Here is a 24,165-nt window from a genome sequence, read left to right on the forward strand (position 1 = left end):
ACTCTAAGGTTCAGAATTGGGAAGTATGCTTATGATACATGCGTTTTCACCTTCCATTGCTAAGAGGACAGAGCATGGAGTTATGAGAATCTCTGCAAGGAAGAAAAACACATGGCTCATGAATAACGCTAAGGAACTGTCTATATTTATACAAGGAAATGCCTTGTTCTTATTATTGTAATACAAATAAAGTAATGATATTCTTATTTGAACATCACACATTAATCATAGAGATGAGTGATCCTAGGTCACAGAGTGAGGCAGTAGCAACCTGGGGTACCACCAGGAGTCTAGACTCTGTCTTTTGCTGTAGTCACTAAATCAAACAGCTTAGCTCAAACAGCATCAGATCACCTCAGCAGACAAGCATCTATGGGATGGGAGGAGACATTCTCTTACTTCCTTTATTGCTGGCATGGCATTTCTTTTTTCTCTTCCCACTCCTTGTAAATTTCTGGCTGTAGAGGAGTAGGGCAAATGGAAGGAGGAGTGATTCATCTCCCCCCGACACTTCTGCATAAAAGAAAGAGTTAGTTTCTCCTCCTTTTGCTGATCTCTCCACACTCCACTAACTGTATGCGTATTATCATATATGCAGCAGAAGCCGTTGGATCAATTTCTGGTAGCATAGTTGGAAGGAAGGAAATGAGTTTAACTGGACAAAGGAGCCCTTTGGGTTTTCCATGCAGCCAGTTTAGTTCTGGAGTTATCCCTGCTATGAAAACTTGCCTTTCTGAGTCACACTTACGCTGCTGGAGTGTTGATTGGATGTGCAAGCTCTGAAAGTCACATAGAAGTACCTTGTGCCGTGTATTCAAAGTCTTGTGGGTGATGGGTTTGAACTCCAGACCCTAATAATGAAGGACGTTAGTTGGTAAGGAGACTTATCCACTGATCTACATCAGAAGGGTCTATATTGCTGAGAAATGTCATGTTGCTTTTGGTGCATTTTTAGCTTGCAAATTTGTGTGCATGAGATGGGTGTGGAAAAAAGTGAGTCATTCCAAAGTGATGCTTACTGTCCTGCAAGCATTCAAGAGAATGCCACATCAAATTAATGCAGTCCCTCTACTTTCCTTGCCCTTTAGAGGACTAATCTTAGAAATATAGAATAAAATAATTTGGATTTATGCAGTTGTCTCACCAAGCATATTTAATTATCCTAAAATTATGTTCTAATTTGATCCCCTCACATAGTTAGGGGACCCTGTTAAAAATATGAATCTCATGCGCTTATGTTTATCCTTGCTCTTAAAAAATCCACCTTACCCATGGCCCTGGTTCCTCTACCTATTCAAGAACACTTAATGTCAGGCTTAAGAGCCTCAGTCCTGGGTCTCATCCAGTTAATCTGTTTAAATTGCACAAGTTTCCAGGGGCTTCCCATTGATGCACTCCAGAGTGTATTGTGCTTCTAGTATGATATTACTGTGGGCCATCTTTTGCACGTGGATTGATAGAGAGGGATTACTTTTTGCTGCCTGCTAATTAGATGCACGGTGTCAGATGGGTGAGCAAAGCCGAAGTAGTTTTGGCTCATGAATCATGATTAGGCTCTGTGGCAACCCAGCTGTAGAAGCCCTGCAGAGGCCTTGCAGCCAAAAGCGCAGAATTAGAATTTTAGTCTGAATAGAGCTTTTGGCAGTGAATATTTTTGTGATATTTCACATAGAATTGTTCACAGTAAGCTTTCCTTTATTGTCACCTTCCTCTCTCTCGACTGGAAACTCAGTACAGCATCATAGTGCAATTATAGTTCTTTGTTGATTATCATAGTTTTAATTGCAAGAGCAGCTTACATGGTTCTGTTTTATTTAAGAGCTTTCACAAGAGATTAATAAGAGTGAATAATAGTAAATGCTTTAAACTACACTTTATACCACATAAATATTACTCACTTTTGCAACATGGGGTGTTTTAATGACACTTACATGTTGTGACTATGTTATGAACATTAGAACATCACCCACATATGCACTTCGAATGTTAAATAACCTCCACAGCTAATTTATTTTATGTTATGGTTTATTGGTGCAGTGCAACAATGCACATAGATATGCAAAAATCTGAGAGAATGGTTGATAAATAAAATTGTAAGGATCCCTTGATAATAGTCCAAGAACATCCGCAACAGCTTTCGTAACTCATCAGAGTGGTCAAGATCCACAAATTGTTCAAAATATGTTGTTTGTAAATAAGGGAGAGGCTTTTTAAAGCACAAAGGAAAGGCACTTAACTGCCCTTTGTATCTTTTTGAAAATCTGTCCCCAGGGCCGCTGCAAGGATGTTTCGCGCCCTAAGAGAAACTTCCACCTTGCGCCCTCTCCTGTCCCTAAGCCCCCGCCCTGAGGCACCCCACCCCCCCTGTGGCAGCTCCACCCTGCACCCTGAGGTGTCCCCCCTGCGGCAGCTCCCCATCATCTGCCCTGAGGCACCCCAGCTCACCCCTACCCCACCTTCTTCCCGAGGACACCGTGGCTGCTTCACTTCTCTTGCTTCCCAGGCTAGTGGTGCTTAAGCTGATTGGCCCTGCAAGCTTGGGAGGTGGGAGAAGTGAAGCAGCTAACCCCTGCTCCACCTCCTCCCCAAGCACGCTGTCGCTGCTTCACTTCTCCCGCTTCCCAGGCTTGTGGCACCAATCAGCTTAGGCGCCGCAAGCCTGGAAGGTGGGAGAAGTGAAGTAGCCACGGCGTGCTCAGGGAGGAGGTGGGGCTGGGGTGAGCTAGGGCGGGGAGTTCCCCTGCGTGCCGCCCCCACTTCCTTACTTGCTGCAGGCGACCCTCCGTGCGCTCCCCTGCCCCAGCTCCCTCTGCCTAAATGCCAACGGCGACCGGGGTGGCCGAAGATCCGGCTGTCGTGGTCGCTGCCGAAGAAGATGCCACCGCCCTGGTTGCCTAAATGGTTGCACCGGCTCTGTCTGTCCCTAATTATACACAATGCTGCAAGTCCCTTCAGAGACTCTACTTGCAGACTACACTATGCCTGGCCCATCCCCACAGAGTGATTTAGCATGCTCCATCCCAGGCTCCAGTGATGAGCTTGACTTTTCCTGCCATTGGCCCTCCTGGCTGCTGGGTGATTCTGTGGCACTCGGTATTAAGAACTGAGAGCAGGGAGAACTTCTCTTGTGCTCTCAATGCTGTCCCCAGTCCCACTGTAGGTGCCCAGGCAGCAAGAGGAAACATCCTGACTGCAATGCAAGGGGTGTAGAAGAACTGTGGAATGGGGAACAGGAACAAGAATCAGAGCAGTGCAGGGATAGCACAGGAGTCACATGTGAAGTGGGTCAGGGACAGGAGTTGGTGGGGGAGAATTAAGAACATGAGGGCCAGAAAGAGATAAGAGCAGAGGTACAGAGGGTCAGGAGAGGGGCAGAAGATAATGCTGGGGACAGGGTGGGCAAGGACAGAGCTATGGGGAGGATAGTGACAGGAACAGGAGTACAGAAACGATTGGGGTGGGGATTGGATAGGAGTAGAGTGGGCCAGCAACAGGCTGTGTGGCAAACAGGGTTTATGACAACTAGACAACATGCCCCTCGAGAGAATTCCCGAGTCTTAGTAGCTCTCTGCTGTCAGCAAACAGCCATGAAACCCCCTGGCAAAGTGCTTGTTTCATCTCCCTCTAGTAGCTCCCCTGCAGAGAGGGAAATAGCTTTTTACTACCAGTTACTCCATTAGCTCAAGTGGCAGAGGTCTGTTTAGTGGATCTAAAGGTCCTAAGGTTGCTGATGACCTATTTCAGGTCAATATGGAAACACATGATGCATTTTGATTTTTCAGTTTGCATTTTAAAAATGTAGGACAGTGTATATAAACTATAGCTTATAATAGTGCAGTGATAGACTGTGTCATAATGCATACATACAAGGGGAACAAATTAAGGTTTGTGACAGACCTACGCCGGTTGGGACCAGCAGAGTAGTAGAAGGGAGATATACTGGCCACTGAAGAAGTAGTTTTCTGGTCCCTAAGTGACCAGAGCAGAGGCTGCTCCAGGCTAATGAGAACACCTGACTCCAATTAACCTGCTAAGAGTCAGGAGAGGCTGTTAAGCACCTGACTCTAATTAAGGCCCCTCTGATGCCCTGGGCTGGAACCCGGAGTAGAGGATGGGCCCTGGTTCCCCCCAAACCTTCCAACTCCTGATCAAACAAAGGAGGAATTGACTGGAACTGTGGCTTCTACCAGACGGGAAGGTCTCTGGGCTGTTTTCTGACCCACAGGGTGAATCTGTGAGGCGAGCAAATCTGCCAATAAGCACAGGACCCAGCAAGGGAGAGGAGGAACTTTGTTACAGATTGCACAGGCAACCTTAACACAGGCATTTCCTAACTTCTGAATGCTTGACTTTACAACCTGAATACCCCGTTTAGTGTGATTTTTTTTTATATAATTTATCATATACTGTAGAATACATACAGTTTTTTAAAATCTCAGACCAGACCCAATCACAGGAGAATCCACTCAAGTTTGGATTTTGCCTACTTTCTATCAGTCTATGCACCTGACTTCATCAGTCTCTTTAATTTCATGCACCTGCCATTGTTTTTTCTTGTTCCATTGACCTAGTCTGTTGCTAGTCTCTTCTGTCCAGGTCTTCCTCTTTTTTAGCTTTCCAGGGGTTTGTTATTTTTTTTATTTCCAGTTCTGTCTCTCTTGGCTATATTTCTTTTTGCTGTAAGGCCCTCTCTGCTATCAGGATCCATTTCTCTCTCTTATTGGGTCTTCCTTAATTACTTCCTACCATACTTATATGCCCCTCATTACTGTAGTAGCTCAGTGCCTTACAGTCTTTAAAGTATTTATTCTCATAATGCTGCTGGGAGATAGGGAAGTCATATTACTCCATTTTACAGAATGGAAACTGAGGCACAAAGGTTAATTGACTTTCTCAGTCACACAGAAACAGAACAAGATAAGTAACCTAGTTACTTAGTCATAGCCTCATGTCTTAACCACTGGATCATCCTTCGCCAATTACCCTGCATTTTCTGACTGCTACCAGACTTCCTTCTTAAGCCTTTTCTGCAGCGAGGCCCTGTCCACTAAATGCTCCCTATCCTAATCATCACAATGGTCCTGAATCCTTTCTCAGTCCACCTTTACACTGGTACAAAACTCTGTGTACCAAACTTCTGATTTACAGAAATGAAAGGGGGGTCTGATGCTCACTGTTCCCATAGTTTCCTGAAGTGGCAGTGGCAACTATTTTGAAACTTAGTGCAATGTTAATGCTACCCACGTAATCCTTACCCTTTGATTACTGCTCTGCATTGCCACTTGGCCAATGACCATCTGATAAGGTGACCTGAGCAGGTCAATGAACATCAACAGCATAGTCCTTCAGCTAATATTGTGAAGACACAAATTGCTGTGTGGAGTGCTAAGTATTATTTTTTACGGTCAGTTTTAAAGGAGCAGTCTTGAAATGGCTCTATTCTTGGTAGAGTGAAATAAGGAACAGCATGCTCTTTGGATATTAACAACAGTGAAAGTGAGAGGAAATGTTAACAGGAATATGAAGAGTGTAAGCATCAAGAATGGATGTTTAGATTAGTACAAGGGAATCTAAATATAAGTGGGGTAAAATTAAAGAGAAGAAAATATAGCCTAAATAGCTTGTTAATTTCCCAAATGTGGAATAGTCTCCCAAGTTAAGTGGCTGAAGCTCTGCTGCTATACCCACTGAATCTATCCTGGAGAAAGTGATAAAAGCACTAGAAAATATACTGTGAGTAATAGTCCTGCACTGTCTTAAAGTTTTGAATACGTTTTCTGATGCATGCACCAAGTTTGGCATGGTAATTAGTATCAAGAAAACAGTTGCCATGTCACAAGGCACCAACATTCCACCTAAAACCTACTTTAATAATGAAACTCAGGACAATGTGGATCACTTCTCATTTCTCGGCTCAATTCTTACCAGCCCACTCAACCTTGCTAGGGAACTTGACGTTAAAAGTGGCAAAGCTTCTGTTTCCTTTGGCAAACTTACCTTGCATATTTGGAACAGGAAGTTGCTAACTCTAAACAAAAAGGTGTCTGTTGATCAGGCTTGTGTCCTTAGTACCCTCCTTTAGAGTTGTGAAAGCTAGGTTACGTACTCCGAGCAGGAGCGGAGATTGTACAGTTTCCATCTCCACTGTCTTAGAAAAATCCTTGGAGTTACTTGGGATCAACAGATCACCAGTAACAGATCCTTAAGAGAACTGGCCTACAGTCTATCCAGACTATGCTGGACATTCACAGGCTTTACTGGTTGGGACATGTGAAGCACATGTCTCATGATTGTCTGTCGAAGGCTGTGCACTGGGGCCAACTTAAGAATCACCTGTGATGCAGAGGAAGGCCAAAGCTCCAGCACAGTGAAAAGGTCAAGCAAGTCCTCAAGAAATACAGCAACCCACTGACAACTGGGAAAATCCTGCCCACAATCCTTCAGTTTGGAGAAGTCAGGTTACGACTGGTGTAGTCATCATGGAGAGCCAGCAGACAGGCCAGAGTGAGACCTGCAGGTGAGCCAGGAAGCAGAATATGCTTCAACTTCCATCTGGCGAGTGGACACTGTGAGCTTTACCGCTCACGCATTGGGCTCTTTTCCCATGCCATTGCTAAGCACCTCTGACTTTGCCATGTCTCCTTTCATCTGTCAAAATGTTGAACAGCCAGATATAACCATAGAGGTTGACTAAGTTACCTTATAAGTAATTTCCATCTCTGCCATACGTATGTTGAAAGACTAGAAACAGGGCACTACTTTAAATGCAAGAGCAATTAAAATTCAGCAGTCATGTGAGCATAGATCCTCAAAGGTATTTAGGCTCCTAACTTACACATAAAAGCAGCAGAGAATCCCGTGGCACCTTATAGACTAACAGACATTTTGGAGCATGAGCTTTCGTGGGTGAATACCCACTTCGTCAGATGCATGTAGTGGAAATTTCCAGGGACAGGTATATATATGCTAGCAAGCAAGCTAGAGATAATGAGGTTAGTTCAATCAATTGCATTCCTAATATCTGATTTGTGTCCATTTATCCTTTTCCGTAGAGACTGTCCAGTTTGGCCGATGTACATAGCAGAGGGGCATTGCTGGCATATGATGCGTATATTACATTGGTGGATGTGCAGGTGAATGAACCGGTGATGGTGTGGCTGATCTGGTTAGGTCCTGTGATGGTGTCGCTGGTGTAGATATGTAAGAGTTGGCATCGGGGTTTGTTGCATGGATTGGTTCCTGAGCTAGAGTTACTATGGTGCGGTGTGCAGTTGCTGGTGAGAATATGTTTTCAGGTGGCAGGTTGTCTGTGGGCAACTCGGACATTGGCCTGCCACCCAAGGACCTGTGAAAGTGTTGGATCATTGTCCAGGATGGGTTGTAGATCCCTGATGACGCCATCGTATGGAGGGGTTTTAGCTGGGGGCTGTATGTGATGGCCAGTGGACAGTCTGTTGGTTTTGGACACAAATCAGATATTAGGAATGCAATAGGAAAAACTTCTGGAGAGCATCAACGTCCCTGGCTCACACTATAGAGACTCTAAGGTGGCCATCCTGCATCAAAAACAACTGGACCAGACTTCAGCTGCTGAGCTTCAGTTCATCTGCAAATTTGACACCATCAGCTCAGGATTGAACAAAGACTGTGAATGGCTTGCCAACTACAGAACCAGTTTCTCCTCTCTTGGTTTTCACACCTCAGCTGCTAGAACAGGGCCTCATCCTCCCTGATTGAACTAACCTCATTATCTCTAGCTTGCTTGCTAGCATATATATACCTGCCCCTGGAAATTTCCACTGCATGCATCTGATGAAGTGGGTATTCATCCATGAAAGCTCATGCTCCAAAACGTCTGTTAGTCTATAAGGGGCCACAGGATTCTCTGCTGCTTTTACAGATCCAGACTAACACAGCTACCCCTCTGATACTTAACTTACACATAAATCAGTGGAAGTTAGATTTCTAAATACCATTGAAGATCTGAGCCATGGAGAATATTGTATAGTGAGTGAGGCTATTGAGCAGAGATGAAAGGACTAGCCTGTATATCAATAATAACTCAAAACCAGGTTTCAAGAAAAGAAAAGGAAAAAGATTTCAGGTTGAGTGGCTTATATTAGCAATGGAGAGCAAGTAAAGGCTGAGTCTGAATCAATATTTCCTTCTCTTTGTTATCTGGCATTCACCATGGCCACTGAAATCAGGCATTGTTAACTGTAATATGGGCTTATTATACTGTCTCTAGTCTAAGCTATCTTTATGTTTGACAGTATCAACTGACTTGCAACAAAACATTTCTGGTTATCAGTGAAACACTGACGAAATATGAAAGAAAAAAAGTCTCTATCAATGGGAAACCGTGGCCTTGTAAAGCAAAATCTGAGCAAGTTTCACTTTCAAAAATACCCAGACATTTTTAATATTTCTAAAAGGTGGAGGAAAGAATTAGCTCTCTGCCTTATTCTCTCTTTCTCTGCCCTGCTTCAGTCTCTCTCAGATTCTTTTGCTTTTTGTCACACTGTCTCAAAGAACAGTCCTTACCTTTTTCTTTCCCAGAAAAAACTACTTTGCCTCAAAAACAAACCTAGTATGTCACCAAGAAGATAAAGGGCAAAGTGTAACTTAAATATGCTGTGTCAGTCCGTCTCCATTTGGTTATCATCCTTGTGATCTGTGCAAGTGGTAATACCAATGGTCATAGTTATCAAGTGCATTATTAGGAGTAGAAAAGGCCATCGATTGCCCATAGAGTGTCACATCAGCATGCATCATTGTCAGAGAAAGAATTAAAACCCATATCACATGAGGTATTTCTTCCATAGGAGCCTAAGAATGCAATCTGCTGAGCATCTTATACAGTTGGTTCAGATCCTGCAGTTAGTGGGGGTTCTGCCTCAGCAAACCTAGTCTGTTGCTTTTACAACTTAGAAAAAATAAAATTGCGTCAAACTCAGCATAGTTCATGAAAAACATGATAGACCTGTGAGTTTAGGAAGAGAGAGAATGTACAAGCCTTTGAGATCTAATTTCTGGGTAAAAAGTTTGCAGCATTATGAAATGTAAATATTGCAGGAGTAGCAGTTATGCAGGTAACAGGGCATGTTTATACTGCAATGAGGAGGTGTGTTTGCAGCTGATATAGGCATACACAAACTATTTTCGCTCTATCTAGATCGAAGCTAGCTCAGGTCCTTCTACATGTGCTGTAATCTCAAATCCTCGTTACAGTGTAGAGATTCCCATAGAGACAGCATTAAACAGTATCTGCCTACAGTAAGAATAACAGTTTCTGGCACAGGCAGCAGTCTGAAAAGTAGTGTTTATGAACGTGGTAACAAAACTAGCAATTGCAGCTATTTCTGGGGAAAAAAATGTTATAGGGGTGGGGAGGGTGTTTAACCTCCAGATTTTCACTAGGGTTAAAAGCACGAAAGTCCCACATTAATAAAATGCTTAATGAAAACCAGACAAAACAGAAAATCCCTCCCCCAGAAAGGTAGAGAACATGCTGGCTAGAAACAGATGTGCAGATGTGGTTGCTCCATCTCAAAAAAAAATATTTTGGAATTGGAAAAGTTTCAGAAAAGGGCAACAAAAATGATTAGGGGTATAGAATGGCTTTCATATGAGGGGAGATTAATAAAACTGTGACTTTTCAGCTTTGAAAAGAGATGACTAAGTGGGGATATGATAGAAGTCTGTAAACTCATGTCTGGTGTGGAGAAAGTAAATGAAAAAGTGTTATTTACTCCTCATAACACAGAAACTAGGAGCCAACAAATGAAATTAATAGGCAGCAGATTTAAAACAAGGAAAAGGAAGTATTTTTTCCCATAACGCACAATCAGTCTGTGGAATTCTTTGCCAGAGAATGTTGTGAAGGCCAAGACTATAACAGGGTTCAAAAAAAGAACTAGATGAGTTCCTGGATCAATGGCTATTAGCCAGGATGGGTGGGGATGGTGTCCCTAGCCTCTGTTTTCCAGAAGCTGGGAATGAGTGACGGGATGGATCACTTGATGGTCACTTGTTCTGTTCATTCCCATTGGGGCACGTGGCATTGGCCTCTGTCAGAAGACAGGATACTGGGCTGGATGGACCTTTGGGCTGACTCAGTATGGCCGTTCTTATGTAAACAATAATCCCCCATCCTCCACCCCTCAAAAAGAAAAGAAAAACAAACAACCCCCCTCCTCCCCGTATTTCTCTTCTGAGGATCTCATTTCAAAAGACTTTTAAAGTTATCAGTTATAATCAGGCCCGGCATGCACTGAACTGTCCTAAGCTCGACACCAGCTGACATCCTCTTGCCCATAAGGGAGTCAGGCCTCTGTCACGTGGGCAAAGAAGAACCTGGAAGAAGAGCATGTGGAACACCTCCTCTTTCTGCCTTTCTTTCACTATGATGGTCCTACAGATTCTAAGCCTGGCATATTTTTTCCTATTTGGTATGAAGAGAAGTGCAGATGCTACTTGCTTTTTTTCCTAGACAGCTGTTTTCTGTGAATATAATGGTGAAAATTAACACTGGCTACATTTCTTATTTTATTGCCAAACTTATCATTTGATCCCCCCCCAAAAAAAATGAGGCTGAGATTTTCAAAAAAGCCTAAAGAAGTTAGGCACCCAAATGCTACTGAAATTCAAATGGGCACCTCACTAACTCCCTTACTGAGTTATTTGAAAATCTAAAACTTGATAAATACATTCATTGCATTGCATTTTTAAAGTGAATTTTGAAAAGTGTTAGCATGCATGCATTGCCAAGCTTATTTAGTATGTTTTCTGCTTGCCTAATATTAATTTTCCTGCTTGTGGAACGTATAAAAATATTCCATATTTTTAACTTCTGTTAGCAAGAATAATCCCATTATACCAGAAGGAGGGAAACAGTCTGCCAAAAACACTAGCTGTAGTCAGGAGACTGTAACTTACTTACACTCCACTTATACATGTGACACTCCCGGAACAATACAAAAAAGTGCAGGTGAGTGCAAGGTGAACCAGGACATCTTCAGCATGTCTCACACAATTAAGAATCCCCAGATACTTGAGATGATCTTCTAATGGGAAATAAGAAACTAGATCTTACTGGCTTTGCTTAAAAGTGCCAACATTCTGCAGCTGAGCCGCCCAGGTGTTTACTCTGAGTGCGTCATTAGTGTTGCAGTGGCATAATCACTGACAAGATCCTCGCTAAATGCAGGAAATCTCACTTGCTTGAAAATTATTTTGGAAAACTTCCCAGGTTATATATTGCAGAAGACTGAGTTAGTGTGGCAATAATTAATACATTGCCAGAATGAAGTAGAACTCCACATCTAAAAATGTACTTAGTGCTCTGCCAAATAAGTGAAATGTTCATATATATGATCTGTCTTGACTGCATCAGTCAGTCAGTCAATCAAGGTTAGGTTGGGGGGACAGGAATCTCTTGTTTTGAACAAGCAAAAACAATATTTTAAACCCACAGACCTTTTCCTTTCTTTTTCTCTGGTGGCTGTTTTTTGTTTTTCGTTTTTCCTCTGGCCACTTGTAGAACTGCTGTGTTCAATATTAAAATAATACATTTACTATGGGCATTTGGTTTCAAAACTTAAGTTTTCCCAGTAATTTCTTTTGCAAGGTTGATTCTATTAGTTTTGAAAGGGTTAAAATTCTGCATTCAGAGTCAAACATGCAGTTTCCTCTGAATTTAGTGAGAGATGTACATACACTCATCTGAGGGCATTAGCTAGCCTGAATGTGGTGTTTAGCAAGACTCAGTTTGGACACCCTTGCATACTCCAGGTTAGTCAGCTCAGGCATTTGTGTACATGTGCACAGGCCCTTTGAGAGCAGCAGCATCCACGAAAAACCTTTTTATTGTGGGTATACCCAATTCTGGGCTACTATTCCCCCCCAGTTATGCGGCTTCTATTCTTTTCATCTTGCCTATATCTTCACTACCTGGTTTTTGATCCTTTCCTTCTGTAGAAAGCAAATGTTTCCAAATTAACGTAAAATATTTTTCTTCAGTGGTACTATTTCTTCTGGCACACTGATCCTCTTTCTACATCAAATGCATTAAATTCTTTCTGACATCAGCATTACCCCTTGATTAAATTACAATACTCAATTCAATTGGGTGTCTTGTAGACTTAGCTATATATAATGCAATATTAGTTTTGTAATGCCGCTTTCTGTTTCACTTTACTTTCCACCAGAGATTTTTCTTGTTTTCTTTGAATCTCCTGTAAAATAAAAGACATTTCCTCTTAGTGAAGGTTGTTCTATGAAATGTTTATGCTCAAAGATGTAACCCTTCTGCCCCTCTGAGTTGGCAGCAACAAGGGCTGGATTCAGTATCCAGGGGTTCCATTTCAATAACACAATGCAAAACTGGCTCAAGCCCCCACCCAGTGACCTGGGACAATTACATACCACCCTCCCCGGGTGCCTCTAGGAGGCAATACTTCCTCACTCGCAATCACGGAGTCCGAATATAGCAAAATCCTTTTAATAAAGGAGGGAAACAATGCGGCATTACGTTGGGGAAACACCACAACAGGATTATAACACAAACCATGAGCAAAAGACCCACCTCCAAGTACGTTTGGCAATGTCCTTTTCCCCTCAGGGTCTTAAGTAAGTCCAAATCACCCCAAAGTCCAACAACCCAAAAGTCTCTGTCCCTGGTCAGTGCCACCCTAGTGTTCAAAAGTTCATCTGCAGAGTTTTACCCCCCACCCCCAACCTGGGTGGAATTGGAGGGGGCACACAGGGTGTTAAGCGGCACCTTATTTGAGCGAGGCCAACTGCCTCGCCTCTCCGTGGAGGTCTGCTGCAGCCTTCACCATGAATGGCTCTGCTCCACCAGCCGTTCCGCTCCGCTTCTCCAGCTGTTCCACTCCACTCCACTCCTCCAGCCTCCCTGCATCCCATGAACCATCCCACAAGCTGCTCCGCTCCACCAGCCATCCCATGAACCACTCCAGCTGTCCCCACAAACTGCTCAGCTCCACTCCTCTGCGCTGGCTCACTGCTCTAACTGTCCTGCGAACTGCTCTTCCAGCTGCTTAGCAGTATATCTTTAGGCTCCTCCACTAGTTAATACAGCACTCAGTGATCTCAGCTCAGTAGTTTTAGCTCTTTTAGTGATTTCAGCTTGTAGTAGGGGAGCCCCAGTGCTGCTGCATTATTAGCCCAAAGTGAATTCAGCTCAGCAGTCTCTAGCTAGATTCCTAATAGAATCAAAATTAGTTTTGCTATTCAACAGCAGAGAGAGAAAAGGAAGTGCAATTGGTGTGCTAGGCCCTCCAGAGGGGCCCATACCACCAGGTACACACACCTATCCCCAGCCTCTCCATTCACTGGGTTTTGGCACCCATGCCCCTTGTCTGGCGAGTGCTATTTACTTGATGGTGAGATTCTCTGTCATAAGGCAGTTTCATAATTCCTCATTCACATAATCAGGGTGACAACACTTTATTCCTCTTGCCCCAATAACAAAGAAATTGGGGATCCCACAGCTGTCAAAGTAACCATTTTAGGCTGCCGTGGGCTATGCTAGGTGAGGTGGGCGTGCCTATGCAAACACGATCGGTCCGTGAAACTTTTTTCCACACTCACCATAATTCACCAACAAATGTCAAGGTGAATCCTGACTCTGCTTACAAAGATAAAGGGGAAGCAGCTAGAGAGACAAAGCTCTATTGCTTAAATGTGCTTATCCATTTTTTTCTGTACATGATTATGATGGGTTGGGTCACAGAAACGCTTTTGGGACTGCCACCTGATGTGCTGGGACTACCTGTGAGCCTGTTTTCCCTACCAGCTTGGGACTCCAGTGCCTTGCCTTGTTTAAGCCAGACATACTTGCCTGCTGCAAACTAAGTCTGAACCACATCCCCCACAAGCTGTAGGCTTAATTGAAAGCAGCATAAGAAGTGCTCCTGTCTCCAACACTCAGATACCCAGCTCCCAATGGGGTCCAAACCCCAAATAAATCCATTTTACCCTGTATAAAGCTGATACAGGGTAAACTCCTAGTTTGCCCTCTATAAAACTGATAGAGATACACAGCTGTTTGTCCCTCCCCTGGGTATTAATACATACTCTGGGTTCATTAGTAAGTAAAAAGTGATTTTATTAAATACAAAAAGTAGGATTTAAGTGGTTCCAAGTAATAACAGACAGAACAAAGTAAATTACCAAGCAAAATAAAATAAAGCACACAAGTCTAAGCCTAATACAGTAAAAACTAAATGCAGGTAAATCTCACCCTCAGATATGTTCCAATAAGCCTCTTTTACAGACTATACTTCCTCCTAGCCTGGGTCCAGCAATCACTCACACCCCTGTAGTTACTGTCCTTTATTTCAGTTTCTTTCAGGCATCTCCTTGGGGTGGAGAGGCTATCTTTTGTGCCAGCTGAAGACAAAATGGAGGGGCTTCCAGGGGCTTAAAACAGACTTTCTCTTGTGGGTGGAAACCCCTCTCTCTCCCTGTGTAGAATCCAGCTACAAAATGGAGTTTTGGAGTCACATGGGCAAGTCACATGTCCATGCATGATTCAGTTTTATCCAGGAATTCCCAGGAATGCTCAGATGTGGATTGGTGACTATCAAGGTTCTTTATTCGCCAAGTACTCCGAATTACTTGAATAACCCCTTCACACTATGTTGACCAAATCTGCCTTAGGTGCTTTCTACAGCAAACGCTTTAAATACAAGATTAGAGCCAACGCTCATAACTTCAGATATAAAAATGATACATGCATACAAATAAGATGAATACATGCAGAAGAGCATGACCTTTGCACAGATATGTTACATGGCATATCTAGCATAAACATATTCCAGTTATGTCATATTTACACTCAGGAGCATATTTCTATAAAGCATTATGAGGTGCAATGTCACAATTATCTTTAAGCTTAACCAATGAGGCCTCTTTCATAATTGTCTATGAAGTATATATCACAGAAGCTTAGTCTTTCCTCTTTTGTGCTGATTATAGTTGCCTTCCTTCAAACAGTTAATGTTGAGCATAGTGTTGCTATCATGACCAAGTCTCAGAGGTTTTTTTAATTTGTTGATAGTGCAGCAGCCAAATTAATCTGCTGTAGTCTAATAATGTCAATGAAATTACACTGATAATTAATATAACCCTTCTGATGCACAAATAATTCAGTTGTTTGTAATAGAAATGATCTTGCAATTGTAAAGGTCTTAAGTGAATGTCAGAATCTTCGGGGAAAAAATTACCTTAAATGTGTTAATTACCCATGTTATTACCTGTTTTTAGGTAACTTTCAAAGCATCAAGATATTCAGTTTCACCAGATTTAAGATTTGTTCTTCTTGCATATGATGTCAAACAGGTAAGCAAGCTACTCATACATTCAGTTGTCTCCTTAATTGACACTTTAAACGTTTTATCATTTCTGATTTAGTTTACGAATGCATTCCCATTATTCATAAGACTATGATAGACTGATATATTATATCACTATTCAAATAAACGTTTTTTCTTCTTTTTTAAGTTTTGGGACAATAAACTCTGTGTTAAAATTCCACATAGGTGAAACATTTTTCTTCTTTTAATTTCAGAAATCAATATTCAGAAATAGGAGCATATTGATTTTATTACTTATTTTTGATAAACTTTATGTTGGTAACTCACCATAGACTACTTGTGTTTAGTATGCTGATTTTCTTGGGATAAATATATTAATTTCCAGGTCAGAATAAAAGCTGGACAAGTACAGTGGTAACATTCCTTTATTGCTCTCTAGATCTTTAACCTTAACGATTACGTCTGCAACCAGGAAAAATATGTTGACATCTAATAGAACATGCTAGAGTGGTGTGATGTAAAGGAAAAAAAAGTAACTTTTTAAAGACTGTTATTTATTTGAGTCTCATTTTAAAGTCCATTGAAGTAAATGGGAGCTTTTCTTTCTTTCTTTCTTTCTTTCTTTCTTTCTTTCTACCAAGTTACAAGGAAGCAGTTATTACTAAATATAACAGCTGACATATCTGTATTTTGTGTTGTAGGATTTGACACAGTAGATATAAGGATTCATGTTTGCTTCGTGGTCAAAATATTTCTTTGCTCCTTGTGATTTTCCTTCCTAACTGTTATGTAATATGTTTCTGATGTGGCAAAATAGGGAATAATAGCAATGCTATATTACCCTGTGTTATGTGGAGAACTTCAGTCAAGTAGCACCAATCACAACTGTTACCCCTTATGTCTACATACACTTAGGGCTGATTCAGTGAGCTGCCAAGAGCCCTCAAATCCCTTTGAATTCACCACTTTACAGAAGGATCCCTTTGAATTCACCACTTTACAGAAGGACCCTCTCTCTGTTTGTCATTACTGCTTTGTCTACAGTACTGTACTTCATTTTAAACTTCAATAATCAGCAGATATTTACAGGCAGAGAATGGTAGGTAGCCATTGTCTGGGTACACCGCAAGAAGGACAAGAGACGCTTGTTATGGATTTTAATCGGGTTGCAACTTTTATTATATAGATGTCTGAGACTACCTTGCAAATAAAGTGTACAGTGCAGGCAAATCTGTGCTTATTCAAATCAATTCTCCAGGGCTTCCATCAGTCCCTCCTTTGTTTCCACTCAGGTCCCCCAGACGACCCATGGCTTGGACCTTACCACCATCCACCACCCTCCCAAGAGGGTTAAGGTGGGCTATGAGAATGTGTGGGGGGGTGAGGGTTGGCTCCCTGATGTACCAATCAGAGAAGTCCTCAACCCCCTCCCCAATTTTTTGCTTTATCTAGTACTTTCTTTTAAGTCCTTTACCAGGCCATTTATCTGGTCACTGGCTGCCTTCCCTATGGAGTACCTGCACTGGACATCCACCAAACCTTACAAAATACTTTTTGATATATGGCCTGCAAGCTTTTCTTCTCACCAGAAAAGATCCTGCCTCACAACCACTGTGGGGAAGGTGAAAAAACCTCACTCCACCGAAGTCAATTCTGGTGGTGCGGAAAAAAATCCTTCTCAGCCCTCTTTAAAAGGAGGGACTAGCATAATGTCCACAGGAAGTCCCAACCCAACCTGCCATTTTCCTTCACTAGGGGAAGGAGGGCAGGTGCTAGCTTCCTTGCTGTGTGGAACAAAGAGACTTGCCCCACCCAGGTTTCGTACCTTTATGCCCTTCAGACCTCACATTCCTGGGTGGGGGGAGTCATTGCTGCAAAGCTAACCACCGAGCATCTTTTTTACAGCAGTTTCTGACCTCCTTCCTCCTCTTCACCCGCCACCCCCAAAGCAGAGCTGTCCTTCCCAGGTAAGCCCCAGACAGACTCTGCCCCACCTTAGTTGTGGTGCAGTCATTCCCTGTGCTAAAGCAGTTGAGCATGAAAACAGGTGATGAGCAGAGTTTGCGAATACTTCCTAGATTATTTGATTTCGGTGGCTTTTTCTGTTCATTAATTTGTTCAGACACATCATGATTTTCTTTTAAAATTAATTTCTGCAAAAATGTCTAGCCCTTACTTGGGCAAAAGTCACATGGTATGTTTCTGTTCCTTGAAAATAGGCGTGTGACTCTCAAAATCTGAATTCCTGTACAAATTCTACTGATTATGTTTTTCCATTATTTGTCTAAAACCTATTTTCTTGAAAATTCACACAAGTAAAATCATTTAGTAAAAAAGTTACAGAAAACATCACAGAGGTGAAAACACAGGCAATACCACGTTAACCACATCAAACAAATATGCACAGTAGTCATCCAGCTATTGGGTCTGATCCAAAGCCGTTGAAGTCAGCCTCTTAACTTCACTGGGCTTTCAGTCAGAGCCCCCGGCTATACATGGATGTTCCAGTTGTACTATTTGTCAGGTGAACAGTACTTGTATACTGTAACAATGTGATGTTTGTTTTATTAATGCACATTAAAACCTAGCTTTTATATAGCACTTTCCACCAGTAGATCACACAGTGGCTTACAAAGGAAGGCAGTAACATTATCCCAATTTTATTGATATATAGAGGGGGGGCAGTGATGTGTCCAAGGACATCCAGCATTTCAGTGACAGAACTGGGACTAGAATGCAGATATCTTGCGTCCAAGTTCATTGCTCTATCCACTAGGCTAGGCGCTCGTCCACTGTAAATGAGCATAACTCCACTGAGGTCAAGAAAGCTACACCAATCAACCCCAACTGAACATCTGTCCTATGTGTATATGTGGTCACCTTAAAACAGTATCAGTCACTACAATTGTTGCATAACATGCTTTTATGCTATTATGATGCATATGAGGTAAAACGTGTGTTTTCTCATCTCACGTCCTTGGTTCATTTAGAAAACTAGTCATGCTTGATCTATTTAATTTATTTAAAACGTTGATTTTGTTTATGATATCATACTTCAACAGCTTCTCCTCTGTTTTTTCTACATTATTTGCTTCATATTATTCCCTCTCTCGCTTCCATTGTTAGGAAAGTGGGGTTTGATTCTGCATACAAGAAGCCCAGGGTGGCAGTGCTAGGGGAACCCTGCAAAGATGCACAGGAAGCTAGTGGCATCTATCCATCCGGGAGTGCCAGCTCTATTTGTTTTGCCTGACCCCTTGCCACTATAGCTCTTACAGTAGCCTGCCCCTGGAATTCCCCTTTAAGGGGGATCAGTTGTGAAGCGATGATGTCATAAAGGGGTTAGAAGACATGATGTTCATTCTCCTCGCAGCCCTTCCCTTGCAAGCCTTTCCCAACCAGAGATCCCCAGACCTACTGAGGACTGTCCCAAGGAAATCCATGTGTTGGTAACAGTCTTTGGATTTGCCCCATGTAATTAATTATAATTTCAGAGATTTAAAATGATAGATTTAAAAATAGAAAATAAAGTATAATGCATATTCAATTATTTTAATGAGAGCAAGATCAGGCCAGATTCTTCCTTTACTTGATGCCATTAGAAATGTATACTGTTACCATACAGAAGTATTTGCTTCTGGTAATGGAAGTTACCACTCAGTAGAGTAAATGTACAGTTTTCAGTGGCACTCATTATTGGGAACCACAACTGGACTGTTTTAAACATTTAGAGCCAGAGCCTTAGCTGGTATAAATCAGTATAGCTCTGTTGACTACACTACCTGAGAATCTGACTCTTATTTTCCCTTGCTCATTGTGCGTTATCAACTGAATTGTAACCCTTTTGACTGGATTGAAGCTGTTCATAAATATTTGGGTCATGGATTTTTCTTTAATGAGAGTAATAGTTTACATATGTTTATCTGTGTTCCATTGTGACATAGTAATACAGCCAGTGCAGATTTATAAATCAACAGAGTTTTGTAAAGAAGCTAGAATAATTCAGATGAATAGATTGAAATAAAGTAGGAACAAATGCTTCTTGAAGACATTTGTCATGAAATTGTAATTAGAAACAAGGTTATTTTGATGTTTGGATTAAAAATAAATGTTGAGTTAAATGAAATAGTTGAATATTTATTTTTACCATAGCCAGCATTTTCTCTAATTTATTTTATGCTTGGAATGGCAAATTTTAATTAAATTTGCAGTTGTTTCAGCACAATTAAGATTGTCCTTTATGCATAACGGGATATAAGTCTGCATGAAAATAAGCCATCTTTGAATACAAAAGTAATAATTGAATGAATCATTTAAATCATGCCCAATCAAAGGAACAAAGGAATCAAACTATGCCACAGCAGCTGGTTTAGCATTGCTTTCTAAACTCGGCATGCGACAAAATAACAGCCTTTATCGTGTGCAAGAAAGTTGTGTTATGAAATAATCTTTACATTGTGGCATATTGATTTCTATACACACATTTGTCTCCACCTTTATGACAGCGCACTACATAACGTGGCTTGACGTTAAGTAAAACTGAGAAGTACAGTCACTTTAGGGATTACTTGTAACAATAGTGAGGTGGGAGCTGTGGAAGTGGCAGGGGTGGTTTCATTGTATTCACTGCTGTGTAGCTTCACATATTTCCAGTTCTCTCTCCTGTTCTCCACAATTCCATGACTTTGCCAAAACTAATGTGGATCAGCTGAGTGCAGCTCAGACTTCCATTACTGATGCTCGTGTTATTTGACGAACATCCCGGAAGAAGGTTCTTGCTTTACCAAGTAGTTAACCAACAGGTGAGAACTAATGTAAGGAATGAAAGTGGCCTATATATGGCAGTAGTTAGACCATTGCCATGAGTCGTCCATGCATTTATTGTATAGAGAATGAGACGGATGGGGAATGGTAAATCTTTGACTTTCTTGCAAGGTTCTCATTTTCAGCCAAGGTCTGGAGTGAGTGATGTGACATTCAGAATGGGTGGAGGCTATATTAGGAAGCTAGTGAGGAGTGTGAGAGAAGCAATTCTCTCAATGTTGCTTTTAATAAGTGACATGACTGAAATCTGTCATTTCAACTCTTCTTTTTTTAACTCCAGTACATGTTGATAGTAACAGCTGCCAAAAAGGTAAGTAAAGTTCTGCTTACAATAAAGGAAAACTGTGTGTGCTTATTCCGCCTTCCCTTCTGCACTGGCCCTAAAGGATGGCACATTAGTTCGCAAGCACGCCCCAAGCACTAAGAAACTTAGCAAGTTTCTCCAAGGTATGTTCATTCCTCCCCAGAGCAGGGTTACCTCATAAGGGTTTGATCCAATGTCCACTGCAGTGAATGTGAGAGTTTCCAAATACTTCACTAGGCTTTATTGGATCCTAATGCATGACCTCGCCAGAACTCAGCTTGACATTGAAGAGTGAGCTTGTGAATTGAAGCAAATTTCCTTCTACTTTCCTCACCACTTCTCTCTCCTTATATCTTCTTTTCCTTTCTTTTGACTTTGTGATCCGTTTCTTCTGATCCCTTTTTGTCTGCCACATGCCCCCTCTCCCCTTCAAATGCTTTCTCAATGCCAACTTATTGTAGGAACATTTCCTATCATCTTTTCTTTACCACTAGTCATCTACAACTTGCCTTTCTTGAATTAAGTTAGTGTAGCGGGGTGATCACCTGTTCCTGCCTAGAAGGGCTTAAGACAGCCCTAGAGAGGGCTGGGGCAGGGGGAAAAGCTGGGGAAACAGCCTCAGCTGTGGCCACGCCCCAGACAGACCCAGCTGGCCCTGTAAAGGCCAGGGAAGCCAGGAGCAGAGAGAGTCTCTCTCTGCCTTCAGAGAGAGGGGTCTGTCTGCTGGGAAGCTCAGGGTGCCTAGAGTGAAGGAGGGCAGGGGAAAGGCCAGAAGGGCTGGGGAACTCCAGGTTGGCAACTCCCCAGGCTGCAGGGCCTTTTCCCAGGCCCCACAGAGGCACTGGGATGCAGAGAGAAGCAGCAGGTCCAGACCCAACCTTGCCTATGATGAGTGGGTTACACTGCAGTCTGCCTCAGGGCATGGGGGTGAGTTGGTGACTGGCAGTAACCTATGACTTAGGCGAGGTGGGAGTAGGGCTTCCTCGGGGAGAGGAGACCCCGAGACTGGGGAGTGTACTGCCACGGGGCAGCACCCCAGATAACAGGGCATCGGAGTCCAGGGAGGGACACGGGGGCCCAGTGGCAGTGGGACACTGACCTGCAGAGGGCACTCCAGGGCTGGAAACAAGCTAATTCCCAGAAGAGACCAGCAGGAGGCACCGCAGGTGTGAGTCCACTCACTTACAGTTACATTTGCCCATTTTAGTTCCTGATTCACAAAAACACTTATGGTATGAACTTAGATACATCCCCATTCAGGAATCTATGGAACATAAACGTATGCTTGTCTACTAGACTGGGTCTTTAGACTGTAAACCAGTCAGACTAGGGAATGTGTGTAAAACAATACTAGCTTATAGCACTGTAAATGGTGGATGGATGTGTGTGACATCTCCAGATGCTGCTACTGTGATAGAGTGCTACATCACTGACCCACCATCTAATTCATTGTTTGTTCAGTCGGAAACTATACACCGGAAGAAGTGATTTTTAATAATCAGATAGGGTAAGTGCAGGATGAAGGAGAACGCAAGCCTGTGCAGAAAGAAGAGGAGGAAGCTGAGTCATGACACTAACAGTTTTTGAATTGATCATTCTATGTGAATGAACAATATTTCAAAACACTGTCTGAAAAGTTGTAGTTTAATGCACCAAACAAAGTAATGACTCAAGCACAGCAAGATAGTTGAAGAGAAATCAGCAGAGATTGAAGTTGCTTATCTGCTGTGCGGGGATGCTTATCATCACTCCACTGTTATTATATGTATTTTTACAGAATAATAACAGAGCTGACCACAGTCTACAACGAACTGAGGGTAAATTGAGAGAAGTGGCACACTCATTGAGCTTTTCCAGTTTGCCTATGATATTAGCTTTTAGAGTGCACTGCAAAAGATCTACAAGAGCTTATTTGCAGATTAGAAGAATCCAGGAGAAAAAATGCATTAAAGCCTTAAATTATGGTTATCTGTTATGCATTATAAGATAATCTTCCTACCAATTACTTGGCAGTTAAGTGTTCAGTTATGTCAGTAATCTTATCTTCTTGGTCTGTGAAATTAATTATGGTAATTGTTCTGCTGAAATTGAAAGAGGAAAATCAGTTTGCTGATTGTTTTCTCGATCTAGAGATTATTCAGAGTTGGAATAAACAATGTGAAATATCAAAATCATACAGGTGTTTTCAACAAAATGATGCTGTACTGTTATGGAAGTCTGACTATGGAGTATTATTTTCCCAGGAAGCACTAGCTGTAGGTTGGTGATGTTCTTATTTAACAAAGCCGCTCCCTGCATTCACCTGCACACCACTTGTTTTTGGAGTACTGCACATGAAATAAGGAACTGTCTTTAAAAATGCTGCCCACCTGCCTCAAAGGGCAGAGCAACTTGCTGGGGCCAGGGATGAAATGGGGCAGTCTCAGCAGGAAGGCAAGGAGACACTCATTCTAGCACACTAGATAGCTCCTTCCCCGGTATTCTCTGGCCATGGGGGAGGCGTGCTGATTGGCCAGCATTCCCTAGCTCCCAGAATTTAACCTGTTGCGGGGGCCATGTGGACCCTCTTTCAACTCCGATCTAGCAGCCCAACTCTTCCTCCCTCCCCCTGAACTAGGAACAGGAATCTGGTCTGACAGATTCTGTGGGTCTAGCTGATGGCCTGTCTGCAGGTCAGGATGGAATTGTATCTACCATGGGCCAATTGGCAGAGAACCAAGGAGGTTTTTTTTGCCTTCCTCACTGTGCCTTCAAGCCACAGTGACTTAAGCAGGAATGCGCTTAGTACCTTACTGAGGTACTTGGGTTGACTTGTTTATTTGTTGCAACTTGTGGCCATTTTCAAGTGTGTTAAAAAGAATGAAATGAATGGTTATCTGAGAGAGAAGGCCTGGAATTTTGATGATGGGCCTTGGGCTTACAGGTGAGACCTTGTGGCCCTCATGGGTCCCCACCCTTCTTCACTTTCTGCCCCTCTCCCGGGGGAAGGAAATTAGGACTCAGAGAGAGCTGAGCCCTGAAGGTAGGCTGAGGAGAGCCTATCCTGAGTGACAGGTTATATGGTAAGAAGCCCTGTAACCCCCGCACTGGAACCAATTAAATGCCTGGTAATGGAGAGTATGGGTGAAAGCAACCCCTGCCCTGGGTGAAAGTTTAATAAAAGTGTAGCCTACCACTTAATTCCATGCATGTCTGTTTCATTTTGCCCCTGTGTCCGCATCAAAGGCAGATTTGTATTTACTCACACATAAAAACGGCCATACTGGGTCAGACCAAAGGTCCATCCAGCCCAGTATCCTGTCTTCTGACAGTGGGCAATACCAGGTGCCCCAGAGGGAATGAACAGAACAGATAATCATCAAGTGATCCATCCCCTGTCTCCCATTCCCAGCTTCTGGCAAACAAAGGCTAGGCACACCATCCCTTCCCATCCTGGCTAATAGCCATTGATGGACCTATCCTCCATGAACTTATCTAGTTCTTTTTTGAACCCTGTTACAGTCCTGGCCTTCACAACATCCTCTGACAAGAAGTTCCACAGGTTGATTGTGCATTGTGTGAACAAATGCTTCCTTTTGTTTGTTTTTAAACCTGCTGCCTATTAATTTCATTCGGTGGTCCCTAGTTCTTGTGTTATGAGAAGGAGTAAATAACACTTCCATATTTAATTTCTCCGCACAAGTCATGATTTTATAG

General features: G+C 42.4%; 1 protein-coding gene across 1 annotated transcript in view; it reads left to right on the forward strand.

The window, feature by feature from the left end:
• Nucleotides 1-24,165, forward strand: part of DPP10 (dipeptidyl peptidase like 10) — a 442,364-nt gene that overhangs the window by 238,535 nt on the left and 179,664 nt on the right. The window contains exon 5 of the mRNA XM_075069831.1: nucleotides 15,292-15,366. Coding sequence (XP_074925932.1) covers nucleotides 15,292-15,366 — 75 coding nt within the window. The remainder of the gene's footprint in view (nucleotides 1-15,291; nucleotides 15,367-24,165) is intronic.

Source organism: Chelonoidis abingdonii, chromosome 10, assembly GCF_003597395.2.
Source record: "Chelonoidis abingdonii isolate Lonesome George chromosome 10, CheloAbing_2.0, whole genome shotgun sequence".
Classification (NCBI taxonomy): Eukaryota; Metazoa; Chordata; order Testudines; family Testudinidae; genus Chelonoidis; species Chelonoidis abingdonii.